The sequence below is a fragment of the Rhinatrema bivittatum genome, chromosome 1, assembly GCF_901001135.1.
Source record: "Rhinatrema bivittatum chromosome 1, aRhiBiv1.1, whole genome shotgun sequence".
In the NCBI taxonomy this organism is placed as follows: Eukaryota; Metazoa; Chordata; class Amphibia; order Gymnophiona; family Rhinatrematidae; genus Rhinatrema; species Rhinatrema bivittatum.
In genome coordinates this window covers 280870961-280894645 of record NC_042615.1, presented here as the reverse complement: position 1 = coordinate 280894645, position 23685 = coordinate 280870961, and the positions used below count along the sequence as shown (strand labels likewise).

Genomic DNA, 23685 nt, shown 5'->3' with positions numbered 1-23685 from the left:
CACCTTGGGCCCTAGATGTCTTTCTTCCTGTAATGATACTGGCTGCTAAGCAGCTCCCCTGCCAGCAGGGGCCCTCAGTAGGCCACACTCAATCCTGCTCTAGCCTTCACCTTGAAGGCTACATGATGCAGCAAGGCCAGCCTTATATAATCCTTCCTCACTTTTAGCTCAGGGCCTCATCAATTTGCTTTGGCTCCTTGCTCTGGTCCACCTTGCACCTTCCTAGCCTAACCTTGCCTTATTTTTGTTTTCCTGCTCTGTTAGTTCTCCTGGTGGCCTAATCCTTGTTCTTGCGTTCTTTGCCTTGGTTCTGTCCTGTTTAGGTATCCCAGTGGCCTTCCTTGCTTTTGTGTCCCTTGCCCTGTCATGTTCCTAGTGTGACATGTTAGAGGCCTTTTTGTTTTGCTCTGTTCAGTTCCTGTTTATCTGTTTCCCTTGTTCCTTGTGGGCCTCCCAGTGACCTTCTGATCCTTGTGGGCCTCCCAGTGTCCCTCCCGTTTTCTATGGGCCTCTCAATGGCCTTTCCTTTCCGTGTGATGCCCTGTGCTGACCTATTCATCTCTGTCTGTAACCTGGTTCTCTTTTGCCTTGTTCCAGTTCCTGTCCCCTGGTCTGCCCAGTTTCTTGCCTAGGTCTGTCCCTGACCATTCGCGTGTACTGGTTCCTGCTTGGCAAGCCATAGACGGACTTCTCAGCTCTGACTACAGCTGCCTTTGCCTCTTTCTTTAGTTTCCTGTTAGTGAAATTCTACCAGCCACCAGCACCTGTGGGCTCAACCCAACGGCGACATGGATGGTTATGTGAAGCCCTTGCCCTGTTCTGCTCTGTATCCTGCTCTGCTCCTGCCACGAGTTTACCCTTAACCAGCCTGCCTGACCCTGATAGCATGACACCTTCCCTCCTTTCAGAAAATCCACAATCCTGGCTGTTGGACTATAGAGGGACTTAGCTCAAGGCTCAAGCGTGATCCTTGCTTTCAAGGATAATACAATAAGAGGGTCTACATACATTTCACAGCTTTATCATTTACTAATTGTAGATCTTATGATGGGTGAAATTACCATGTAAGTACAAAATTTTATATCTGGCAACACTATTTCCTTAGAAGTTGGCAATGGCAGAGTTATTTTCCTGGAGGATGGATTTTTCTTTTAAAGAGTTACTGATTCAAATGGTTGGGATCTGCATGCCTATAGCCATCTTGCCACCTATTCACTGCCAATGCCAGAATGTGTTCCAAGTTGCACTTCTCTTGTTGACATCAAACTGCAGGTTCCTCTGCAGGCTGAGAGCTAGTGTTCATAAAAAGCATTGCCAGTGATAGCAACTGACTTTAGTCTCCACTCCTTCAGCAACCATGACCCCTCCTGAACTTTAGCCACCACTCTTCAGACTCCCCATGCACCTCTAACTTATGGTTCTCATGTCCCCAAATCTCACTCCTTGGCTCCTAGCCATCACCTTATGCTGCCACTGCCTCCATCTCTTGCAGGACCTATCTCACTTCATTCAGCTGCTCCTCATCTCTCCCTACCCCACCTCATGCTGCTTCTCCTGCCTTCCTATCTCATACTGCTGCTGCCACTCCTTGGGTCTTCTCCAACATGTCTTCCAAAGTTCCTGGCACCTCCTGGTGGCTACAGACAGACACCATCTTGTGCCTGACTGACCAACACAAGCCTTAAACAGTTATTTTTTGGTTTATTCAAGGATATTTTTCATTGACTTTTTATTAAAAGCAAGAAACTTTGAGATAGGCATAATATGGAATATTACTGAAAATTAATTCAAAGTTTTGCAAATTTCACCACTTCTCACTGACCTAGCAAAGCCAGTCCCAATCAAATCAAGTAGACAGAGAAATGTAAGCAGGCCTTCCAGAGTCTGAAGGTAAGCTTCTGCAAAGAATCCCTTTTCTTTATAGAGAGTAGTAGATGCATGGAAGAGCCTCCCAGTGGAGACAAAATGGTATCTGAATTCAAGAAAGCATGGGATAAATACAGGGGATCCCTGAGGGAGTAATGAGAATTGTAAAGCTAAATTAGTTGGGTGGATGGGCAGACTCGATGGCCATATGATGAATCTTTTGCTGTCATCAGGTTTCTATGTGTATTTCCATGTTTATCAGCCAGATGTTCCAAGATTTTTCTCATAGACATAAAATGGGAAAAACCCTTATAAAAAGTTGTGACGATTCAAAACTTGGCCTTGGTCAGTTTGCTGTTAGTGCAGTATAAAAGTGTAATAAACAAACAAATAAATAAATGTTTTCCCCTGGACAGAATGGAAGACAAATCTTAGTGAATCAAGTGCTATGTTGACACAAATCCAACAAATTCCAGAACACTAAGTGCTGCCGGGTACTTGTGATCAGGAGTGGTTAGTTAGAGACAGTATGCTGACTTGGCAGCATTTAGTCTGACCCAACATAACAGTTCTTTTTTTTTTTTTTTTTTAATTCACACCTCCACTTTTTATGAGACCTGAGGTTGGAAAATTGCTTTACGCTCTTCATGTCTCGATCACGCTCTGGCCTTTGTAGCAGTCCAAGGCAAGGCAGCGTCACAAATCCTGGTACCGAAGGCCCGGGAAAAGGGTCGCTATGGAAACAAGGTAAGCCGCCGCCGATCCCGACGCCTGCCATAGTAACGCCCACGCCCGTTTCCTTGGTAACGTGGCTCCGCCCTCCCATCCCGTAGCCGGAAGTCAAGCGGCAAATTCGTAAAGATGGCGTCGCAAGGCCCGATGGTTATCGCTATGCGACTGCGGAACCAACTCCAGTCCGTCTATAAGATGGACCCGCTGCGGAACGAGGTAAATGAGGGATAGAGACAGCTGGTGGAGAGTCGTACTCGTGGTTTCCCCAGTGGGCTGGAAATCAGAGGGAAGCGAGAGGGGGAGGCAGCGACACCGGCTTACTGCTGGCCCGTGGGAAGGAGCGAAGGGACGCTGTTACGGAACGGCGCAGAATAGAGAACGCAGAGCTTCTGGACGAGGGGCGTGTGCCCCTCGCTCGCGCGGAAGAGTAGTTAATGCGCGTGCGCAAGCGGCGGGGTGGTCTTTTGTGCGATAGTCGCTACCAAGTTGGGTTCTGACCCCCGAAGTGTTAAGGGAGTGGTTGTGTGTGTGGAGCAGCGCTCGTGAGAGAGGAACCTGGTTGGTTCCAAAAATTAAAAAAAATACAAGAGAGAAGAGAGCGTGAGAAGCCCGAGTTTCCCGCCTTCTTTTTACGTTCTGTTGTTCTAGTGTTTTGTTTCACTTCTTACATGGGTCCTATTTTTTTTTTCCCGGCTGCGGAGGTGAATTAAGCTAGTTTGTGTTCAGCGAGCGCAGGCGGAAGGAGAGATGTCTATGTGTTGCTGGCTGTTGATGTGCTGTGAATTTGTTTTAAACTAGGAATAAACCTCGTAATTCTTAAAACACGATCATACATTTAAAAGAAGAAAAAAAAAACACTTTTACAGTTTTTCACTTAGTAACATAACAGTAAATAACTTCCCGTAAGCTTTTTTTTTTAATTATTTATTTATTTTATTTTAGGGTAGTAATTGCTGCTCCGTACAGGTTATCTCGCTGCTTCATTTTCATCCTGTAGCCACTAGGGGTCGTGTGTGTTTATCCCATGCCCTTTTGAATTCCATTACAGTTTTTCACTTCCTCTTCTGAAATGTTTCCTGATGTTGTTCTTGAGCCTTGGGGTTTGTCAGGTTTTTTACAGCTGTCTTTCAATTGGAAAAGGTTTGATTCTTGTGTATCATTAATATCTTTCAGGTCTGTATCCTATATCCCCTGCCTTCTTCTCCCGAGTATAAATATTTAGGTCCTTAAGTCTCAAATCTTAACTCTTCCACTGCAAACCCCTTGCCTTTCTCTGGGCCATTTCCACCAGTTTCTAACCTTTTTGAGATACCTGACTGGATAGGGATCTTCCAGAACAGGTTTGGGAGCCATTGCCCTAGAGCAGGGGTCGGGAACCTTTTTGGCTGAGAGAGCCATGAACGCCACATATTTTAAAATGTAATTCCGTGAGAGCCATACTAACTACAACCCCCCACCCTCCTGACGCCCCCAAGACCTGCCAAATTAATTTACTACAACCCCCCATCCTCCTACCCCCCCCCAAGACCTGCCAGAAGTCCCTGGTGATCCAGCGGGGGTCCAGGGCTTGCAGACAAATCTTTAATAAAAAAGTAAAAATCTAACAAAACCCCCCACCCTCCTGACGCCCCCCAAGACCTCCAAAATTAATTTACTACAACCCCTACCCTCCTGACCCCCCCCAAGACCTGCCAAAAGTCCCTGGTGGTCCAGCGGGGGTCCGGGAGCGATCTCCTGGACTTGGGCTGTCGGCTGCCAGTAGTCAAAATGGCACCGACGGCCCTTTGCCCTCACTATGTCACTGGGGTTGAGCAATGGCGGCGGTAGCCCCTGTGACATAGTAAGGGCAAAGGGCCGTCGACGCCATTTTGATTACTGACAGCTGACGGCCCTTTGCCCTTACTATGTCACAGGGGCTACCGCCGCCATTGGTCGACCCCAGTGGTCGTCGGCGCCATTTTGACTACTGGCAACCGACAGCCCAAGTCCAGGAGATCGCTCCCGGACCACTCCTGGACCCCCAGGAACTTTTGGCAGGTCTTGGGGGGGGGGGGGGGGGTTAGGAGGGTGGGGGTTGTAGTAAATAAATTTTGGAGGTCTTGGGGGGCGTCAGGAGGGTGGGGGATTTTGTTAGATTTTTACTTTTTTATTAAAGATTTGTCTGCGAGCCAGATGCAGCCATCAAAAGAGCCATAGGTTCCTGACCCCTGCCCTAGAGGAAAGGTGAAAGGGAGATATGATTAAGAGGTTTAAATACTTCAGAAGTATCAGTGCACAGTTCTCTGTCAAGGGAAAAGAGGCTCAAATGAGTGAAAGCGGGAAGTGATCTAAGGCAGTATTTCTTTACAAAAGGGATGGTGGATGCATGGTCCAGTCTCGGGTGGGGGTGGAGACAAGGACAGTATCTGAATTCAGGAAAACACGGGACAAGCACAGGGATCTCTGAGAGAATGTAGGCATTGTAGAGCTGAGCAATTGTGTGTATGGGCAGATTAGAAAAGCCATGTGGTCTGCCATCAGAATGCAGCAATCTCTGATCTCATTATGGTGGAGCCAAGCTTTGTGGCTATATATATTAGGGATGTGAATCGTTTTTTGACAATTTAAAATATCGTCCGATATATTTTAAATCGTTAGGGCCACGATACAATACCAATTCCCCCGATTTATCGTCAAAAAATCGTAAATCGGGGGAAGGGGGAGGGCAGGAAAACCGGCACACTAAAACCCCCTAAAACCCACCCCTGACCCTTTAAATTAAATCCCCCACCCTCCCGAACCCCCCCCCCAATGCCTTAAATTACCTGGGGGTCCAGCGGGGGTCCGGAACGACCTGCAGTCGAATCGTGTTGGTCTATGGCCGCCGCCATTTTGTGCCGCCATTTTGCAAAATGGCGGCGCAGAATGGCGCCGGCTGAAGACAACACGATTCAATTGCAGGAGGCCGTTCCGGACCCCCGCTGGACTTTTGGCAAGTCTTGTGGGGGTCAGGAGGCCCCCCCAAGCTGGCCAAAAGTCCCTGGGGGTCCAGCGGGGGTCCGGGAGCGATCTCCTGCCGCGAATCGTTTTCCGTACGGAAAATGGCGCCGGCAGGAGATCGACTGCAGGAGGTCGTTCAGCCGGGGTTCCGGACCCCGGCTGAACGACCTCCTGCAGTCGATCTCCTGCCGGCGCCATTTTCCGTACGGAAAACGATTCGCGGCAGGAGATCGCTCCCGGACCCCCAGGGACTTTTGGCCAGCTTGGGGGGGCCTCCTGACCCCCACAAGACTTGCCAAAAGTCCAGCGGGGGTCCGGAACGACCTGCAGTCGAATCGTGTTGGTCTATGGCCGCCGCCATTTTGCAAAATGGCGGCGCAGAATGGCGCCAGCTGAAGACAACACGATTCAATTGCAGGAGGCCGTTCCAGACCGCCGCTGGACCCCCAGGTAATTTAAGGCATTTGGGGGGGGGGGGTTCGGGAGGGTGGGGGATTTAATTTAAAGGGTCGGGGGTGGGTTTTAGGGTGTTTTAGTGTGCTGGTTTTCCTGCCCTCCCCCTTCCCCCGATTTAGCTACGGACCGCCGCTGGACCCCCCAGATAATTTAAGGCATTTGGGGGGGGTTCGGGAGGGTGGGGGATTTAATTTAAAGGGTCGGGGGTGGGTTTTAGGGTGTTTTAGTGTGCTGGTTTTCCTGCCCTCCCCCTTCCCCCGATTTAGCTACGGACCGCCGCTGGACCCCCAGATAATTTAAGGCATTTGGGGGGGTTCGGGAGGGTGGGGGATTTAATTTAAAGGGTCGGGGGTGGGTTTTAGGGGGTTTTAGTGTGCCGGTTCACGATTTTAACGATTTTCACGATACTCTAAACACCCAAACGGCGACGATACGATTCCCTCCCCCTCCCAGCCGAAATCGATCGTTAAGACGATCGAGGACACGATTCACATCTCTAATATATATATATATATATATATATATATATATCCTGATGTATTAAACTTTTTTCCCCATGGATATAGAAATGGGGAAAAAAAAAGTAGTAAATCAGGTCCTTAAAGTATCTTTGCACCTTTTTCACTCCCTGTATTTGCTGAATCTTACTCTCGTTCTCCTTATTTGTGAGGAACCTTATTGATTTTACTCTTTATGTTCAGCTTAGAAAATGTATATTTTTTTAAATGATTTAAGGACTGCACCTTTAATAAAACAAATTAATTGAACTTCCATTGTGCCTCTGCTTTTGTATTGATTGCCTTTTTTACATAGTGGTGTTGGTGAGTTGTCTTCTTCCTTTACCTATCGATAGTATTGTGTTTGGCAGGGAATATTTTATTTTACAACTTCCATTGCAGAACATTTTAAGCTATTCCAGCATTTTCTTTTAGCTAAATTAGGCACATGTGAGTTGCATGACTTTATTGCTTTGTTTAATTAGTACATGTCCATCAATTAGTCTTTTTTTTTCCTCTCAGGTTTTCATCATGACACAATTATAATACATAATTCCATAAAACAGTCAAAACAAATGTTTGACAATCCCTAAGGTTACATCTGCAAAGATGTACTTTGGCGTTCTTATGCCAAGATCATAGTAAAAGCTGGAATAGCTCAAGTACCTGGACTGGAGCAGAAATAGGTCAGATTCCTGGGCTGTGTTATAATCCTCTGGAGTTCTAGCTCATTGAGATAAGCACTTGCCCCTGGTAAAGGGACCATGTAATCTTGTGTAGCTCAAAAGGATGATTTGAAATCTCCTTAGTACTAATCTGAATTTATCTAGAACTTTTTTTCATGTCATGGTATATAAAATATTACATGCTTATACAAATACATATTTCTGCATATGTATGTGTAACTAAACATATGGACTGAAAGTGATGTAGCACATTCCAGCTTATGTAGCTGTAAAATTAGGCAGTATTGGCCTTTAAAACTGCTGGCAGTCCACTATTGCTCTCATGTGCAAACTTAGGTTGTGACAGATACCCAGCAGTTTTAAAGGGCAAGGCACTCTGTTCTTGCATTCCTGAGGTGTGTATACATTCTTACTCTAATATAGCCTTTCAAGCTCTGACTGACTCAGTGGTTTATATCTTTATGAAGTTAACAAAAATAAGTGCTGTTTGACACTACAGTACTGGTGGATATATAGTGTCTTTTAAAAGTGTTCATACCCTTGTACGTTTTTTCACATTCTATTGTCTAAGAATTTCAGTCAAAATACATTAACGAGGAGTTTTTCACTGATTTACACAACATACTCTAAATGTTCATCATGAAAGAACAATTATAGAAATATTCCAGAAGTAATTAAGAATAAAACCCCAAAAGTCTTGATTGCATATATTCATGTTTTTTCACAGCAAATCTATATTAGCTCCATTTGAAAAAATCTGCCTTAACAAGGGCCTTAAGTTTTAAATAAAGCCTACCTATGTCCAGTTACAGTAGTTGAACTGATTTGAATACTCATAGAATTGAGCTATTTCTGTTGTATGAAGTGCATTTGAAGCAAAGGTCAAAACATGCTGAAGGAGCTGCTGGAAGAACTCCAGGATAACATTATTCAAAGATACAAAGTGGAGGAAGGCTGTAAGAATATTTCCATATGGTTCAATATCCCTTGGGGCATTGTTGGGTACATTTTTATAAAGTGGAAACAGTTTGGCTCTATCAAGCCACTGCCATGATTAGGTTGTGCCTCAAAAGTCAATAGCTGTGAGTTGAAGAAACTGTTGTGGCAATTCACTGAGGCCTAATATTACTTTAATGGAACTGGAGAAAAAGTTGACTTCAACAATTTCAAGATTACGAAAGTGACCTTTATGGAAGAGTTTCAAGAAGGAAGCCACTGCTGAAGAAAACCTAGATGCTACGCAGCATAGCCTTTGCAAAAAACATTTGGGGACACTGCATACATGTGGGAGAAAATGTTGTGGTCTGAGACCAAAAATGGAGCTATTTGGCCTCAATGCTAAGTGATATATGTGGCATAAAACACATCAACATCACCCTGCTTACACCAAGTATGGTGGCAGCAGCATTATATTGTGGGCATGTTTTGCAACTGTGGGGACAGGAAGACTTGTGAAGATTGAGAGAGAAGACTGATGGTGCAAAGTACAGTCAGATCCTGGAGGAAACTCTTTCAGCCTGCCATGGACCTGGACTAGATAGAAGATTCACCTTTCAGCAGAACACAGTTCAAAGCACAAACCAAAAAGCAACAACGGAGTAGCTCAGCAAGAAACTGAATGACCCCAGGTTACCCAGATGTGAATCCAATAGAAAATACGTGGCAAGACTTGAAGACTGCAGTCCATGGAGGATCCTCTGCCAATTTGAAAGAGCCTGTGCTCTTCTACCAAGAAGAATGGGCAAAAACTGCCCTATTCTGCTGTGTAAATTTGAACATATCCTAAACAACTTATGGCTGCTGTTGCTGCAAAAAGATCTTCCATCAAGTGTTGTCAACGGGTGTGAAGATTTATGCAAGCAAGACTTTTTTTGGTTTTTATTTTTAATTACTGTTGGAATGTTCCTATAATTGTTATTTCATGATAGAAATGTAGAGTATGCTGTGTAGATCATTGAAGAAGATTTCTAAATAAATGTATTTTGGAGATGAAGTGTGAAAAATGTTCAAAGGTATGAAGACCTTTATACAAGGCAATGGATTTTACATATATATTTGCACATCTAGTTTCTGCTCTATGTACCCGGGAAGGGGAAAATACTATTGGTAAATTGAAAATTATCAAAAGTTTCAATATAGTTGGTGTTTAATTAGCTGCCATCTTTGATAGCAAATTACCTAAACGATAAGCAACAGCGTAGCTCCTTTTGTAATTAGTGTATTTTCTTTGCATATTTTCATTGGTTTTTCAACTTTTTGCCAAGCACAGGGGACTTGAGGTGACACAAGCAGACAATGGGGCAATTTCAGCTTAAAGAGAAATTGTCATAATAAGTAAAATTTGGGATCTGAACATGGCTAACATTTCTTTACAGCAGCACAGATCTACAAAGGGAAGTAACAGGACAGGCTCTTTCTGCTTAACCACTTCCAAATGCATGGAATAGATATATAGGTAGCATCAGAGTAAACATTTATCTTTTGGAGATCTTCAGCTTCTGCTACTGACCTGGTGCGCACCTCAGCCAGGGGCGTCTCCTCCATAGTGGCAGCCAGAAGGCAACTATGGCTCCGAAATTCGTCAGCCGATGCGACCTCCAAGACGAACCTCACGAGAATGCCTTTTAAAGGATCCTTCCTGTTCGGAAGCAAACTGGAGAAGTTAGCCAACAAATGGGGTGAATCCCCAGTACCTCGGTTACTGGAGGACAGGAACAAAAGAAACCAGCGCTCCTCTCCCCGAAGAACCAAAGGCAGAGGAGCCCAGCATTTTAAACCATACAAAAACACATACCAAGCACCTCGCCCCACAAGCAGGGCCCAGTCCTTTTGGAACAGACACAAGAGGGGAGCCGGCTCAGGTACAGGCCCCAGCCACACCCCACAATGAGAATCAACAGACCCATCCACAGGAAGAAGTCATAGGGGGCAGACTTACCCTCTTCTACCAAAGATGGGTCGAGATAACGTCAGACAAGTGGGTCCTAACCATCATTTGAGAGGGATACTATCTGGACTTCCACAGCATCCCTCCAGACAAATTTGTGAGATCACCGTGCCACTCCCTCTCCAAGAGGATGGCAGTGGAAACCACACTGACTAGGCTAAGTAGTTTTAAGGCGATAACCTCAGTGCCCACGCACCAATAATATACTGGAAACTATTCCATCTGTTTTATTGTCCCCAAGAAGGAGGGGACCTCAAGACCGTTAATTGCTACCTGAGGGTACCGCACTTCCGCATGGAAACCCTACGCTCAATCATAAGGGCAGTACAACCGGGAGAATTCCTGACTTCACTGGATCTATCCGAAGCCTATCTCCACATCCCGGTCCTCCACAACCATCAACGCTTCCTACGCTTCGCGATACTGGACCATCACTACCAGTTCCAAGCGCTACCCTTCGGGCTAGCTACGCCCCTCGAACCTTCACCAAAATCATGATGGTAGTGGTGGCAACACTGAGGAAAGAAGGAATCCTTGTACCTCCTTCCCTGGATGATTGGCTATTCAGGGCAAAATCTCCAGAGGAAAGTCACCAGGCGACCATCAGAGTCAAGAATCTACTGCAGAATCTCGGGTGGATCATCAACACAGCCAAGAGCTGCCTTCATCCCTCCCAGTCGCTAGAGTACCTGGGAGTCCATTTCGACACCTAGTAATACAAGGTTGTCCTCCCCCCTCCAAGGAGAAGGAAACTGATGGGTCAACTGCAAAAACTGCTGAACTATGCTCGCCCCAAGGTATGGGACTACCTCCAAGTCCTTGGTCTCATGACATCAACCCTGAAAGTCGATCCATGGGCAAGGGCCCACATGCGCCCACTACAACTTTCCCTATTGTCACGATGGGATCCAACGTCCCAGAACTACTCCATGCACCTCCAGCTACTAGCAGAGTTTCAAACGCAGCTCCAATGGTGGCTACTGGAGGACCACCTGAGCCAGGGAATAAGGCTATCCTCACCGAACTGGATCTTGCTCACCATGGAAGCGAGGGTGGGGAGCCCACTGTCAGGAACTGACGGCACAGGGACAATGGGACAAGGAAGAGTTGGGATGAAACATAAACCGACTGGCAGAAAGACTAGTCTGCCTATAATTCGGCCACAGACTCTGGGGAGAATCTGTCAGTCATGTCAGACAATGCCACAACAGTTGCATACATCAACCGCCAGGGAGGAACCAGAAGACAACAGGTGTCCCTGGAAATAGACCCCTTCATGGTGTGGGCGGAAGCAAACCTGCAAGGAATCTCAGCCGCCCACATCGCGGGAAAAGACAATGTCTCTACGGACTACCTCAGCAGAGCGGGACTAGACCCAGGGGAATGGACGCTGTCGACCACAGACTTCCAGTTGATAAGAAATCGCTGGTGGACCCCAGCCATGGATCTCCTGGCAACCAGATCCAACACTCAGGTTCCCAAGTTCTTCAGCCGCAGACGAGAGCCGCAATCCCAGAGAATCTACGCCCTTGTCCAGACCTGGCCACAGGAAGACCTCATTGTATGCGTTTCCCCTATAGCCACTACTGAGTGGGATCATCTACAAGATAGAACACCACAAGGGACTAGTACTTCTAGTGGCCCCGGACTGGCCAAGAAGGCCATGGTACGCAGACATCAAAGACTTTTTGCGGGGAACCCTCTGTGCCTACCTCCACTCAGGGACCTTCTCTGGCAAGGACCAATCCTCCACAAAGACCCGACTACCGTATTTCCACGACAATAACCCGCCCACGTATATAACCCGCCCACACACATAACCCGCAGGTTTTCAAGATTTATGAAAAAAAGTTTTAATATACCCCGCCTCCTCATATAACCCGCAATTCAAAAAAAAAATAAATTTTTAAATACCTGTCGGAGGGCCGCGTGGGTCCAGGCGGGCGGCGGGAGCCGGGTGGTCGCGTGTTAAATCTAGGCCGCGGGCGGGTGGGCGCTTGTTCCAGGCGGGGGCGGGTGGACGCGCGTTAGTTCGAGACGGCCGGCGGGTGGTCGCGTGTTAAATCTAGGCCGGGTCGCACAGGCGCGCATTCATTCACTGCCGGTGGGGGCAGCCCCCACCGGCAGTGAATGAATGCGCGCCGAAAGCAGCTTGTTCCAGGCGGCGGTGGCGGGTGGACGCGCGTTAGTTCGAGGCGGGTGGTCGCGTGTTAAATCTAGGCCGGGTCGCTCAAGGCAATCTAGGCCGGGTCGCTCAAGGCAGTCACATGCCGTGACGTCACGGCATGTGACTGCCTTGAGCATCGAATCGCAGGGGTCGCATTCATTCATCCAGGCGGAGGAGCCGGCTGCTTTCGCCGCTACTTGCCTTGAGCGCCGAAAGCAGCCGGCAGCGGCAGCTGAAAGCAGCCGGCTCCTCCGCCTGGATGAATGAATTCATTCACTGCCGGTGGGGGCTGCCCCAGCCCCCACCGGCAGTGAATGAATGCGACCCCTGCGATTCGATGCTCAAGGCAGTCACATGCCGTGACGTCACGGCATGTGACTGCCTTGAGCGACCCGGCCTAGATTGCCTTGAGCGACCCGGCCTAGATTTAACACGCGACCACCCGCCTCGAACTAACGCGCGTCCACCCGCCACCGCCGCCTGGAACAAGCTGCTTTCGGCGCGCATTCATTCACTGCCGGTGGGGGCTGCCCCCACCGGCAGTGAATGAATGCGCGCCTGTGCGACCCGGCCTAGATTTAACACGCGACCACCCGCCGGCCGTCTCGAACTAACGCGCGTCCACCCGCCCCCGCCGCCGCCTGGAACAAGCGCCCACCCGCCTGCGGCCTAGATTTAACACGCGACCAATCAGGAAGCGGCCGGGCGCAGGGATAGGACGGACTCCTCTCAGCTGCAGCCTATTCAGAGTCGGGAAACTTTATTGGTTGTAAAATTTTTTCTGGATAACCCGCCCACGTTTATACCCCGCGGGGGGCATGCGGGGTAGGTAAAAACGCACATTACCCGCGGGTTATATGCGTGGAAATACGGTATATTCTCTCTTACGTTCTGGCCCTTGAGAGGACTTGCCTGAAGAACAGCGGATACTCTAAGGCAGTGATTGACACCTTGCTCCGAGCACACAAGTTCTCCACATCTCTAGCTTACGTACGAATATGGAGAGTATTCGAAGCCTGGTGTGAGGACTGTGAGATCCTTTCGTGGACAGTCAAAATCCCCATGATCCTGGAATTTCTGCAGGACAGCTTGAAGAAGGGGTTGTGTCTCAACTCCCTCAAGGTTCAGGTGGCCGCGCTGGCCTCAGTCTATCAACCCATCCAGATGTTTCCTGCTTCCTGAGAGGGATCAAACAAATCTGACCACCATTAAAGTGGCCGGTGCCCCTATGTAATCTCAACCTAGTTCTAGACTTCCTGGCGGGAGCTTCCTTCAGACCTACACGTGGTCTGTCACTACGGCTCCTGACCTTGAAGACTGCATTCCTAGTGGGAATATGTTCAGCCTGTCGCATCTCCGAACTTCAGGTGCTATCCTGCTGGGAACCGTTCCTCAGGTTCACACCTGTCAGGGGACAGTGCATACAACTATGCACTGTCCCCTTCTTTCTCCCGAAGGTGATTTCTTAATTTATCTAAACCAAACCATCTCGCTGTCATCTCCAGACAAACATAAGGACTCTGAAGGCTCACGCCTTCTTCACCATCTAAACATCGGCAGACTCCTAGTCCAATAGCTGGAAAGGTCGAAATCTGTATGAAAGATGGACCACTTATTCGTCCTTCACAGCGGGAAGAAACAGGGGGAAGCGGCCTCGCAGGCAACCATAGCCCGCTGGATCAAAGAAGTAATCAAGGTGGCCTACGTAGAGGCAGGGAACCCTCCACCTCTACAAGTCCAGGCCCATTCTACAAGGGCCCAGGCAGTGTCCTAGGCGAAAACCAAGATGCTGTCGTCTGCCGAGATCTGTCGAGCGGCAACATGATCCTCCATACATACCTTCTCCAGGTTCTACCGCCTGGATGTCCAGGCCCGGGAGGACACAACCTTTGCAAGGGCAGTATTAAGTGGACCACGGGCAGCCTCCCACCCGGTTCGGGAGTAGCTTTTGTACATCCCATTGGTCCTGAGTCCATCTGCTACACAATAGGAAATGGAGAAATTACTTACCTGATAATTTCGTTTTCCTTAGTGTAGACAGATGGAATCAGCATCCCACCCATGGCTGCTCCAAAATCTGGAAACCTCGGGTGACAATCCCCGAGAGCAAGACAAGCACGGGTAAGCCAGGTATTACCCCTAGTTCAAGACACCCATACTTGCCGAGTGTCGGCGTTATTTGGTTGAGTGCACTGGCGGTCTCCAATTTGGAAATCAGTTGAACCAGTCCTAGTTAACTTGAATAACTTGGCTAACTTGATTATTATAGCACACACATATCCACAATTGCTTTTCGAGGAGAATACTGAAGAGCTAAGCTTCCTGCACGGGTATATGTAGGCTGACGTCAGCATTTGAAATCTGACTCCTTCTCCCATCTGCTATCAGGGGTACACTATACCCATTGGTCCTGAGTCCATCTGTCTACACTAAGGAAAACGAAATTATCAGGTAAGTAATTTCTCCAATCTTTATAGAAAAACGTAAGAAACCTCCAAGAAATATGGGAACCAAGTAGTTGAGGTCCTCAGGTCTAATCATACTGACGAATGGTCTGAGATACCTAACGGGCAATTTTTTACTTTCTGCACATTTGGAGAAATGTCCCTCCCTCATTAACAAATAATCAATACAGGAGTGTGAACCATATGTCCTTGAGATGTGATTATACTCTCTCTTGAGTGGATGTAAAGTTCTCCATACAGGTACTAGGCCTAAACTATTGCAAAAGTTTGCTATTCCCTTAGCCTTACGGTTGCCTAAAAGAGTGCTTCCAGAGAATTTATCCATAGTGAAGTCATGAACACAGTTAAAGTTGACCCCCAAATAATGAAAAGCCCTGTGTATGGTCTGCTATCAATCTAGCTATCTTAATTAAAAAAAAGAATTATGATAATACACATATTTTACTACTGTTTGGTCATAGTGTCCAAACCACCAATGCATATCTTCTCTCTGCATCTTCCATTACTGTAGTAGTTGTAAAGGGGATTATCTTGTCTATAAGAATAGCCAATCCTATTAATTTTGTGCTACATTGGAATGAGAAAACCTCCCCTACCCAAGATTTACATAATTTCTGACGTTCAGCCTTTATTTAGGCAGGTCGCCTGAAGCAGAGCAAAGCCTGTAATATGTTGTGCCTTCTGTATATAAAGCCTGTACCTGAAACAGATAATGAGTGGTATGACACAACCATAAAGAAAACATACCGGTATGTAGAACGTAGATACTACCATAGTCCAGGCTTGGACTCCCCAGCCTAAATCCCGGCCCTTTAGATCCAAGTTTCTGAAAATGTACTTCTGCACATATGCAAAATAACCAGCAACTACAAATTGCATCCAAAACCTTTCTTCAAATCCAAGCTCTTGCCCAAAACCACCTTCTCTGCCTTGATCCTCTCTTTTCCTTCAGAACATCCCCAACTTCTTTTAATACCGTTCACATTACAATTCACTCTACTGTGGGTGCAGGAGGCCATGCTGCACGTGTGCACCACTTCCCTCAATGACGTTACCTACAAAATAGTTACTTAAAGAAGTGAACCAGTACAATAACATCAGTTTCCGCAGTAATAGAGGAGAGAGGAAAAAAATAGGGGGGGGGGGGGGGGGGGGAGAATACTGAGGATAAACATCAAAAGTATGATTGTCTGCAAAAAGCTCTAAGCATGCATCTCATGTTGCTCCTTGAACTGTGAAGGGGCTTGATTTGAGTCATAGAGCTAGTAAATACCCCAAGACTTGTGGCAGCAAAGCATTCCCTCGCATCTGCATTACAAAGACACATATCAAATGCTAGAAATCAAATCAAACTGTTTCACCTGTCAGTTAAGCACTGTGTATAGATCTGTGGCTTATTAGGAAGGAGAAAATAAAAAACAAAAGCAAGCCCTAGAGCTTGCTGTGTGTCCAAAAAAGATGCACAGGTCTATCCACAAGCTGCTATCATCAAACCTTCTTTACTTCACATTCACAATAAAGAATGATACTGTTGCTTTAGAGAGTGATTGGAGTATCGGGTTACTAAACAGGCAGTAAGGTGTAAATGTGACATCTTCAGCAATGCTCAAATACGTAGGTCATACAAAAATTCACAAAATTAAACAAATTACAATGATGGTCTATTAAGCTCCACAACTAACAACCATCAGGCCGTTTTCTTGGGAAAACTTGCAGCCAGAAGGAATGTATTCAGGATCTCCTAATTTAGCTTGTCCCCAAATCAAGAGATTGTAGGAAACAGATCGCACTTTCAGCAGAATTATATAGTTTGTTTGCATAGTTTATTTGTAGTTTAGCCGGGAATTGCAGAACGAACTGTATACTATGCTCTGCTAGTTTTGCACAGACAGGTGCAAAAGCTTTCCTTTGCCCTGCAACCAATGCTGAGTAGTCCTGAAAGATTAATAATGGAGTTCCATCATATTCTGTGCTTCTATTCTTGCAATAAGCTTGGACTATGTCAACTTTGCAGAGTTTAAAAATTTAGCCGTTGCTGATCTCTGCCTGGTGCGTCGCGGAGCTCTCACTCCCAGCTGATGGGTATGCTCAATCCTAATTTCACCATGCTGTTTGCTGAAGTCTAATACATATAGCCAGCTTTCAAGGGTCCTGACCAATTTGTTTTTGTAGACATTTTCTGGAATTCCTATGAAACGGAGATTACATCTCAGAGACTTGTTTTTCAGGTCATCAATATTTTCTTCTTGTTGATCCTGGGCAGCTTTGAGGGAAGTAATCTTTGCCTCTAATGCTTATGTGTAGTTATCCAGCCCCGAGACTCGCAATTCAACTTCTTGATGCTATTTTTTGTAACTACAAGCAGTGATTGCATTTCATCAAATCTAGCCTCGAGGGCCGAGACTGCTGCTGCAGCAGTACTGCTCCCTTTCGAGTCTGTGACTCAGAAGGAGGATCGCTCACCGTGTCCACCATTTTACTTTTTGCGACCTTGTTTTTCTCCTTTTCCCTCTATTGAACTTTAGTGGCCATAATCTAATCGATGGTCTTTCACAAACATTCTCAGAGAGCCTGAAAAGTCTCACTAAATTATAAGTATAATAATTTTGAAAAAGGTAAAGAAAAGTTCTACTGCCAGTTACATTTGGATGTAAGGTCCCAGAGCGACGCAGGAACACGTCCTACTCCATCACATCATATGACCCTCCCTCTGTCTAGATTTAGTTCATTTTCTTTCATTATTTTACTTGCCCCTACCATATTGTGGATCATATTTCACAAGATGTAGACCTACTATGTTTCTTTTAAGTTGTTTTCCTTATATACTATTTTCAATCTGCAAATCACCTAGATTTGAATCTTTTCTGATTGAGACGTACAAATTCAAAAGATATTATAAATTTAAAAAAAATACATAATAAATTAAGAAGAAAATAGTAACAATGCACCTTTGCCATAAATGAAATACGTAGCAAAGGCATGGATGCATAAAACAGCCTTGTACATCTAAAAAAAGTGAGAAGTTGAGCAGTTGTAACAAGACGAGAGAGTTACATGATAACACAAGAAAAACTAAATAATAAACCTCAAAATAACTGGCCCAGAAGGGAGGCAATCATAGAAAAGATATATTTTTAAAACATTGGCCTTCATTTGCAGCTATCAAGAACATTTATGATATTTTTGTTTTACTCTTTGGTAACCCAACCATTGCAGTAGCAGCCCTTGGCTGGAAGCCATAGTCTACAATTTCCTCCTAAACCAGGAGTGGGTAAAGTACTGTCCGTGGGTCGAATCCCGCTCATCCTTACCTTTCTTCTGGCTTGTCAAGTTTTTTAATAAGTAGCATTAGGTGCGGCCTATACGAGTGCTCTTCCTCATCAAAGGCTCAAATTGTCGCTTTTGATAACCTGCTGAAATGTGAGAGAGATGGGCCTTTGAATGGTACAATGCCCTGCAAGCGCATTCCCCGCCCAATAGAAAAGCAGGACAGGAACTGGAGCTCAGCCAATCAGCAGCCACTTTATATTAACCCCTGTTCTCTGCCGACGGGACTGGAAACCTGTGCAGTACATTTAGCTGTAATTGCTGCATGTGACCAGAGAGACAACAGCTTGAAAACCCTCAATCAGAGCCATTTAGCAGCCAGCCAGTTAGGCATTTGTTTACATGAGGCCTGCCAACAGATGTTTGTTACAGGGCAGGTAGAAGACAGGCACTCAAATTGCTGAGAGGAGGAATTTGGGGGCATTCTGGCTGCAAACCAAGTTTTGTCGAGAAGTAGCACAGCAGTGTCTCCTGCAAACTGCTGCCCATGATCTCTTGCGACGCCCAGAGGAAAGATGTCTGTGCACTGAGCTGCTGAAATACAAGTTTAGAACTTTGAGCTGCCAGCTCTGGCCCATCATGTGGTGCTGCAGAGATTTCTCAGCGTTGCAATTAAAATTTTGCACTTTCTAGTTTGTTTTGCAAGGTGCACATCTCATTTCTTCCTTGTAAAGAGCTCTATCATGGTAGCCAAGAAAAGCTCCATGTGCATGACGTTTGCATGCCTACACTTTGCATCTTTGTTGCAAAACTTGCTCTAGAAAAGAGGCAAGGCAAAGGTTTTTTTTGTTGTTGTTGTATACTTTCTCTCAGGGCTGGTGCTAGCCTTTTTGCTGCCCTGAGCGAACAATTATTGTGCTGAACTCTGCCCCCCCCCCCCCCCACCCCCTGCATTTTCATTTAGTCTCTGTCTTGGGCCCAGCTCCTTCCAGCAACCTAAACTTTAAAAGCTATACCCCCCGCCCCCCCCACCTCCAGATCTTCACCCCCTCACCCAGAACCCATGGCCAGTGCCAAGAGTATTAGGTGCCCTAGGTGAAGCTTATACTCTTGCATCACACACACACACAAATATGCATTCATAATAGATTTTACGTGAAAAAGAATATTCAAAATAGTCTTCTGAGATTTAAAAAAAAAAAAAAATCACAACATGTATATTATATTTACATGCGCTGCTATGGTGTCAACCATAAAACACTACAAAAAAAGACACTTAGAGCCCATGTGGCATTAGGACTACTTTTAACACATGTTGGATGTGGGCTTGATCCTCAGAAAGCTATATTACAATTAAAATGTAATAAGCTTCCCATACCAAAACAGCACTAACTGTACCAGCACTTAAAAAGTAAGAACCCTTTCAATGAGAAGACAACACTGCAGATATTACACTTGGCCCTAAAACACCAATACACCTCCCATTAGGAAAATAACAAACCAACAGGCCGATACAGTAAAGTGCGGCCGCGGTTACCCTGCTTCTAACCCGCTTTCTACTCACAGTTTGGCTGCGTTAGTCCAACCCGCGATGCACTATCCCCTTTAACCCATCCTTACCGCTTCTTTAAATCAACGGGTAACCCTTTCCGCCCGCAGCATGTATATGAGATGTAAACGATCGGATTAGCTATTCCCTCCCATACAGTAACGTGTGCCCCGATTATCACTTTTTTAACCTGCAGTTTTGCCGCGTGTTTAACCCGCTAATTTACTGCCTACCCTTACCCCTGCGTTAGTGTGGAGCATCAGGCAAGCCGGGGCAAATTTTCCCCCAGCCCCCGCTCACCTGCCCTGGCCGCGTCCATGGGTGCCGGTCTCCCGCTCTGACAGCTCCGGAGCAGCCCCAGTCAGCCCCGCTTCACTGCCTGACCCCCTCACTCCCTGGGACAAGACCAAAGTGAATCGGGCAAACTTTCCCCCAGCCCCCGCTCACCTGCCCTGGCTGCGTCCATGATCCAGTTGAGAACCACCCTCCCCCTCAACAGGAAATGGACACAGAGTAAACATAGAAACATAGAAATGACGGCAGAAGAAGACCAAACGGCCCATCCAGTCTGCCCAGCAAGCTTCACACATTTTTTTCTCATACTTATCTGTTTCTCTTAGCTCTTTGGTTCTATTTCCCTTCCACCCCCACCATTAATGTAGAGAGCAGTGATGGAGCTGCATCCAAGTGAAATATCAAGCTTGATTAGTTAGGGGAAGTAACCGCCGCAATAAGCAAGCTACACCCATGCTTATTTGTTTTACCCAGACTATGTTATTCAGCCCTTATTGGTTGTTTTTCTTCTCCCCTGCCGTTGAAGCAGGGAGCTATGCTGGATATGCGTGTAGTATCAATTTTTTTTCTCCCCTGCCGTTGAAGCAGAGAGCTATGCTGGATATGCATTGAAAGTGAAGTATCAGGCTTATTTGGTTTGGACATGGAGCCACCCGGTCACCGGCGCGGGGCTTACCTAGCGTGGTGGGCTTGATCAGTTCGTCATAGAAGGGAAGCCTCAATATTTTGACGTCTGGGTTGTCGGGGTGGATCGGCGAGGAGAGGTGCTGCAGGTCTGCTTCGTGCTTGAGCCCCAGCAGGGGCAGAGGGGGCAGCACGGAAGAGGACACTCCTCCCGGGGGCAGCCGGCGGCGAGAGCGGCTTCAGCAGCCAGGGGTGGATCGGGCGCTCCCCATGGCTCCCAGGATTCCTATTCTCTAAAAGGTAAAATTCAACCTCAAAAAATTCATTTCAGGGACCATAAAAAGCGGATTCTTCAAACTCCACACCTTGAAGAGAATCAAACCTCTCCTTCACACCTCTGACTTCCGCACAGTTCTGCAAGCTATGATCCTATCCAAACTTGATTACTGTAACGCCATCCTCCTAGGATTACCAAAAAGCACTCTACAACCCCTACAGCTATTACAAAATGCTGCCGCACGTATCCTTACAAACACTCACCGTCATGACCACATCACACCCGTCCTTCAATCATTACACTGGCTCCCCGTAGCCTCAAGGATTATATATAAAGTACTCACGCTCATACACAAAGCCATTCATAACCAAGACATGCAATGGTTCCCAGAACATCTCCTGCTCCACACTCCAACAAGACCCACAAGAACACATCACCAGGCCAAACTCCAAATACCCTCTCCTAAACTCATGAAGCATTCCACCTTTAGAGATCGATCTTTCATCATCACAGGAATCGCCCACTGGAACAAAATGCCTTCCCAACTACGCCAGGAACCCTGCCACAAAAAATTTAAACACAACCTTAAAACATGGCTTTTCAAACTAGAGTTCCCTGACTAACGAACTATCTCTCACCAAAGATACTTCTTGACCGCCTGACCGATCCCCGACCTCTCCCCTCCTTCCCTATCCCCCACCCCTGTAGGTATTCTCCTCCTCCTCCCCTCCCTCCATTACTTCCCCCCAAATACCGTCACTGCCTTATTTAACTCATTTGTTAAAATTAACATGTACATTTGTATATTATTCCTGTATATAATTCATGTATTGTCCCCTGTTAACCCTCTCCCTGTTAATGCTAATATTGTAAAGCTGGTTGCTAAGTTATGTTATATTGTGAACCGAGGTGATGTTTTGTTTTCAAACGTGCCTCGGTATATAAGAAACCTCAAATAAATAAATAAATAAATAATGAGCGCAAGCGGTGACCTCTGACATCCAGCCGGGCGCTCAGGTCACGGCGTGCGACGTCTGAGGTCACGGCGTGTGCTCATTACCTATTAGAGAATAGGGAGCCATGGGGAGCGCCCGATCCACCCCGGGCTGCTGAAGCTGCTCTCGCCGCCGGCTGCCCCCGGGAGGAGGGGAGAGAGGACTGGGGCTGCTCCGGAGCTGTCAGCACGGGAGATCGGCACCCATGGACGCAGCCAGGGCAGGTGAGCGGGGGCTGGTGGAAAGTTTGCCCGATTCACTTTGGTCTTGTCCTGGGGCGTTAGGGGGTCAGTCAGCCCTTCTCCTGTATCCACTTCCTGGTACTTGTCATTTGAAATGACAGGTACCAGCGCACCCAGGATACTGTATAGGCACTGTATAGCGCCTATACAGTAAAATGGATTGCGCTTCATGGACGTGCGTTGGACGCGGCTTGCATTTGCATGCCATTTAAATACAGTATCGAGCGGTATGTGATCCAGACTGTGCATGCGGCAAACATGGGTGCGCCCGGCACTAACGCACCTCTTTCTACCGCACCTTACTGTATCGGCCTGCAAGCTGCTAGAGATCCCTAATTGCTAGCAGAATAGATCTCCTTTGTCACATATGCAGAACACAGGCAGACCCTCACCAATTACAGAAGAAAGAAACCATAAAGTATAAATAGAAACATGCAGGCAAAAACTGAACTGGAAATAACAAGTAAGACTCTGTATGCAGTGCAACAATGGAAGAACAGAACCATCTCCAGTCCTTAGTCATTAAACAATAAAATCAAAAATATAATAAATACATAAATAGTATAAACATACTAATGAAACTATTTTTTCAAAACCAGCAGATGAACGGAAGATCCATTCATATAAAATTTGTGGGGATGTGAGGAAGAATACAGTCTTATCTCTGCTTTCCTCCTTCCAACTACTAAAGAAGCAACATTCCTCTCTCTTTGACAATCCGTTGTTCACATGTTCCTCCTCTGTCTGTTTTATGTGCTACTCTAAGCAGATTTGTGGTTTCTAATTTGTTCTTATGCCTTACTGTTGCCAAGGAGGATGCCGGGGGGGGGGGTTTGCTGGGTTTCTGCTTGTGTGCAGCTAAGCTAGTTTCTAGCAATTTGCAGTTACTCTCATTAACTCTATTTTATAAGAAGCAAAGAAAATAAAATAAAAAGAAAGGGGATACAGCTCTATCCCTGATTTAACCACTGAGAAAACATTTGTAATCCTTTGCTTACACCTGCCAGCAGATGGAGACAGAGCAAGCTGACGTCACATTATATATAGCCCTGCAATGACTCCAGCCTGCCAGTATTCTCCGTCTTCACAGATGGTGGGCGTGCATCTCCCTATGGGGATTGCTTTGAGCTTTTGGGAAGGAGAAATTTGAAATTCTAAAGTCAGGAAAAGAAAGCCCCGATCTCCTGCGGTGATCTAAAGGTCCCTCCCCCAGTTGAGAATTCCTGAAGTGATTTCTGTGGTCCCTCAGATGTGTGCCTTGCTCCGGTAGCTGGGTTTCCCGGCGTGGACTTAGCTGCTAGTTCAGCTGAAAGGCAGCGGGTGCAGGAGGCCGAGCACAACGGTGACGGCAGATGCCCTCTCTCCCCACTGCCGGAGACTATTTCTGTACTCAGCAGTAAGCGCTGAGCTCAGGTAAGGTTTAAAAATAAAGACGTTTTACTTTGAATCAGAGAGAGAGGAGTTTCAGGACCGCTCCTGTTGGGGTTGGGGAACTGGGCAGCCTGGCGGGTCGAGCGGCCGTCAGTGGGCTAGGCCCCGCACTCAGGCTTTTTTCTTGCATGTCGTGTGGTAGGCCGCAGAGGCCATTTTTGTGTGCTCTTGTATGTGTTCTGCTGCTCTCTACAGGCCATCGGTGTGCACA

At 46.6% G+C, this 23685-nt stretch overlaps 1 protein-coding gene across 1 annotated transcript in view; it reads left to right on the top strand.

Moving 5' to 3' along the window:
* The first annotated feature begins 2666 nt into the window (after positions 1-2666).
* The window catches only part of PCGF1 (polycomb group ring finger 1), a 182262-nt gene continuing 161243 nt past the window's right edge, over positions 2667-23685 (top strand). Inside the window, exon 1 of the mRNA XM_029595703.1 lies at positions 2667-2814. Coding sequence (XP_029451563.1) covers positions 2728-2814 — 87 coding nt within the window. The 5' untranslated portion in view covers positions 2667-2727. The remainder of the gene's footprint in view (positions 2815-23685) is intronic.